The 4,198-nt window shown below is 40.6% G+C and overlaps 1 protein-coding gene across 1 annotated transcript; it reads left to right on the forward strand.

Annotated features, from left to right (window-relative positions):
- Positions 1 to 700: 700 nt before the first annotated feature.
- Positions 701 to 3,896, forward strand: LOC127625639 (keratin, type I cytoskeletal 19-like). Its single transcript, XM_052100931.1, is given in 9 exon segments — positions 701 to 1,256; positions 1,722 to 1,804; positions 1,947 to 1,995; positions 1,997 to 2,104; positions 2,223 to 2,384; positions 2,553 to 2,678; positions 3,187 to 3,407; positions 3,532 to 3,545; positions 3,649 to 3,896. Coding segments are annotated over 9 exon segments (1,278 nt in total). The 5' UTR covers positions 701 to 794; the 3' UTR covers positions 3,702 to 3,896.
- Positions 3,897 to 4,198: the final 302 nt, after the last annotated feature.

Below are 4,198 nucleotides of genomic sequence, written 5' to 3' on the forward strand. Positions count from 1 at the left end.
TTTTGTATATCTTAATGCCCAGATCAATATTACATAATAAGTGTAGTGCATTGGATATCTCATAGAACCATTCTATAGGAACACATGCATTTGGACATGATTTTGAAATGCCATTTAAATTCAATATCAAATCAAAAGCTTTAATACAATCTGAGGTTGTACCAACTATTCACTTTATGTTCACTTACTGCTTAATACAAACTAAATGCTGAATAAAATAAAATAAAATAAACTCAGTATCCTCACATTACTGGCTATGTCTCTTTGTTCACATGCTGACAAAGAGAGAAAAGCTTGCACAAGCACTTGACCATAGACACACATACATCTGTTTACACTCGCATTGTGTCAAAAGTCTAGCAGTCATAAGACAAATACACAGGCACCAAAGACGGTTGGTGCAAGTAAAAGACAATTTTTTCTCCAAACAATATCACTTTATATTCCAAAACCTTGCGCTGCACCCATGGCACCATTTGAAGCTACACTACAGACAGAGACATTCCTTTGCAGTTTCCTCACTAGGGTGGAAACTGATCTTTAGTTCTCAAGTCTCAACACTGGTGGTGGTTGCAGCTGGGTCTGGCAAACACACACTCACTCACACACACACACACACACACACCCTCCATCCCTCCACCCCCCTCCCCTCCACAAAGTTCAGGACCCGCCCTCAAGCTCCAACTCTATAAGAGGATAGAGCTAGTCTCAAAGGCACCATCCTCCTCAGGCAAACTCTAACAGTTTTCTGTAGTTTCCTCTTTGCTTTTATCTCATCTCTCCATCCATCGACCATGTCGGCCTCCGTCCGCACATCGTCCTCCATGGGTCCCAAGACCATGACATCTAGGTCCATAGTTTCTCAGAGTCGCAGTTGTATGATTCCACAAAAAGCTCACAGTGTGTATGGCGGTAGTTTCGGAGGAAGCACCCGTATCTCTTCTGCCTCCAGAATTGGAGGAGGTGGAGGATTCGGAGGATATGGAGGCTATGGTGGAGGATACGGAGGAGGATTTGGAGCAGGAATGGTTGGAGGCAGCTATGGAGGGGATAGTAACTTGATCCAGCTGAACGAGAAGGCCACCATGCAGAACCTTAACGATCGTTTGGCCTCCTACCTGCAGAAGGTGCATACTCTGGAGGTTGCCAATGCCAAGCTTGAGACCATGATCCGGGAGTACTATGAGAAGAAGGGGCCGACTGCACAGAGGGACTACAGTGCCTACTGGAACACCATCAATGACCTGAAGGAAAAGGTATGAACTGGGAGGTTTAGGGGCAGAGAAAGGGGTAAAACTTTTAAATATAGTGCAATAAGTTTGATGTCTGAGGTTCTAATGATTGTGAAACGGAACAACTATACAATTCTAGTGCACTAAAATGCCTTGATTTATAAAAGCTTGTGAAATATAGACTGTAGACAACCACGTAGGTTCCATCAGTGAACAAAAAAAGGAAGTAGAGTGAAAGGCTCCCTTGAGAATCCTTGCAACAGAATGTGAATTGTTCTCATACTAAAGATAATTTCAGACATCTGACCCATTTGCCTTGAAAAAATGTTGCACAATGGCAATACTCTCATAGCATTATGTTTTTAAAATGATGGATTTCCTTTTTGTTTTTTCTCAAGGTCTGACTTTGTAGAATACAGGGGATATAGGAATGCACCTCATTTCTGTTCTGAATTGATTTATTAAATTGACATATATGATACATTATAGATTAAAAATGCCACCATCAACAACGCCAACATCCTGCTGCAGATCGACAACTCCAAGCTGGCTGCTGATGACTTCAGAATAAAGTGAGTTCTCTCAAACAGTGCTGACAACATACAGTACTCTATGTTACTATATAACTTTAGCTTATTTATACATTGAACATATTGTTCAGGTTCAAACAATGATTGGTGAGTTCACATCTTATTCAACTTCTCCACCAATCAGATATGAGCATGAGTTAGTGATGCGGCAGTCTGTGGAGGCTGACATCAGCTAATCTGCGTCGCTTGCTGGACCAGACAACCCTAACAAAGGCTGACCTGGAGATGCAGATCAAAGGTCTGCAAGATGAACTGGCGTTTATGAAGAAAAACCACCTGGAGGTTTGTAGAAGTTTTCCTGCAGGAGAATCAGCTACTCTATGTTTGACTGATTCTGCAAGTTTTTGCCATAGTGCAGAGCCATTTGGAGATCTGATGCATGAACCTTGTGGTGTTACAGGACTTGGCAGCAATGAGGTCTCAGTTGACAGGCACTGTGAATGTGGAGGTGGATGCTGCTCCTCAGCAAGACCTCAACAAGATTTTGGAGGAGATTCGTTCTCATTACGAAACCATCATAGACAAACACCGCAGGGATCAGGAAGCCTGGTTTAAGGACAGGGTAAGACTTCTTTCTTTGTCATTTTGTATCCTAATTTGACTTTTGATCTCACTGATAAACCACATATTACAGTATGCAGCTTGGAGTGGCAATACCACAGTAAAAAGTACAACTTGGTTCATGATATAATAATCTTTAAATCATATTGTTTTTATTTTCCTCTTGAAGACAGTACAGTTGAACAAAGAGGTGGCCATCAGCACAGAGACCATAACAACCTCCAAGTCGGAGATGTCAAATTTGCGACACACCTTGCAGGGCCTGGAGATTGAGCTACAGTCTCAACTCAGCATGGTGAGATATGGGTGGAATGCAGGACATGAAGGAGAGAGATGCTGTAGAAAGAAGGAATGCAGCAGTGGAGAGGGGGTTTAGTAATAAATTACTGTATGTGAACCAAAGTCAGGCCAAAATATCACGTAAGAGATTAGGTAAGCAAGCCAAGAAAAGGGCACCGTAAGGATTATGTATTAAAAACAGATGGAAAGGAGAGAGCGTGTGAGATATTTAAAGGATGCTTCAATTTAAAAAGCTCTCCATATCCCAGAAAGTAGTACACATGGAAGAATGAGTAGAAAACATTTAGAGGTATCAGCTGTCTGAAAATTCACCTCTTTTGGAATCCGTTTCTGCACCTTGGTGGTGCTTTTCTGATACAAGGTATAGCCCTTGATAACCAAAGTGAACTGAAATCCTTTAACTCATTGTGATCTGTTTTACAAAGCACAAATACATTTGACAGGGTCTATGGATTAATGCAATGATTCCTTTATCTTTCTGCATATTCTCATCACCCACACAGAAAGCATCACTGGAGAACACATTGGCTGACACAGAGGCTAGATACAGTGCTATGCTAGCAGGCTTCCAGAACCACATCAACTCGCTGGAAGCAGAGTTGTGTCAGATGCGGGCTAGCATTGAGCAACAGGGAAGAGATTACACCATGTTGCTTGACATCAAGAGCCGCCTGGAGCAGGAGATCGCTACCTACAGAAGCCTCCTGGAAAATCAGGACATAAAGTAAGATCATCTGAATTTCAGCCGGAGTTCCTAAAATTCAAGATGAGTCTTTTTTACATGGGTATTATGCAAATCTTGTTCTGAAATGACTTAACTAATGCCTCTTTTCTCATTTTTCCTTTAGGACTGAAGTACAAGGTAATTAAAATCTACTTTTGTATATTGTGGGGGTATGTCAGTTTCAGATTCTCAATACATATTGCATATTACACATTAATACTCATTCTTTCTCGCCATTTAGGTGGATCTACCACTGTCACCACTACCATCTCACAGCAACGTGCATTCAAGTAAATGCAAAGCAGACTGCTTTTTGAGACAACATCCAAACACAAACACACATTAGGTTTTGAATGAGTGTTGAGAAATGTCATTCGTGGTATTGAGAACAATAGCAAGTGCTACAAAGAAAACAAAACTGCACTTACGTTTGTGTTGTTATGTGTGACAAAAATCTGTCTCTGAAAATAAAGCTGCTGCCAAATAATACTTCATACATTTCTCTTTTTGTCTCCAGAACTTTGGATTATATTTTAAATATATGGTCTATATTTTCAATAGATTTCAGAGCCGAGTGACTGAAACAGAAAATCCTCAGAAAACAATCAGATTTAGGCTGTAATGATGAATCACTTACGTAGGCTTGTTCAAAATAACTTGTGACCTAAAAACACTGATTTACAGTAATCACCACAAAAGGAGAATTTAAGAATCAAAAAGAGATAGTGAGAGAGAGAGAGAGAAAAGAAATAACTGAGCTCAGTATCTTCACAGTGTTACTCAAAAACAGC

The sequence above is a fragment of the Xyrauchen texanus genome, chromosome 32, assembly GCF_025860055.1.
Source record: "Xyrauchen texanus isolate HMW12.3.18 chromosome 32, RBS_HiC_50CHRs, whole genome shotgun sequence".
NCBI lineage: Eukaryota > Metazoa > Chordata > Actinopteri > Cypriniformes > Catostomidae > Xyrauchen > Xyrauchen texanus.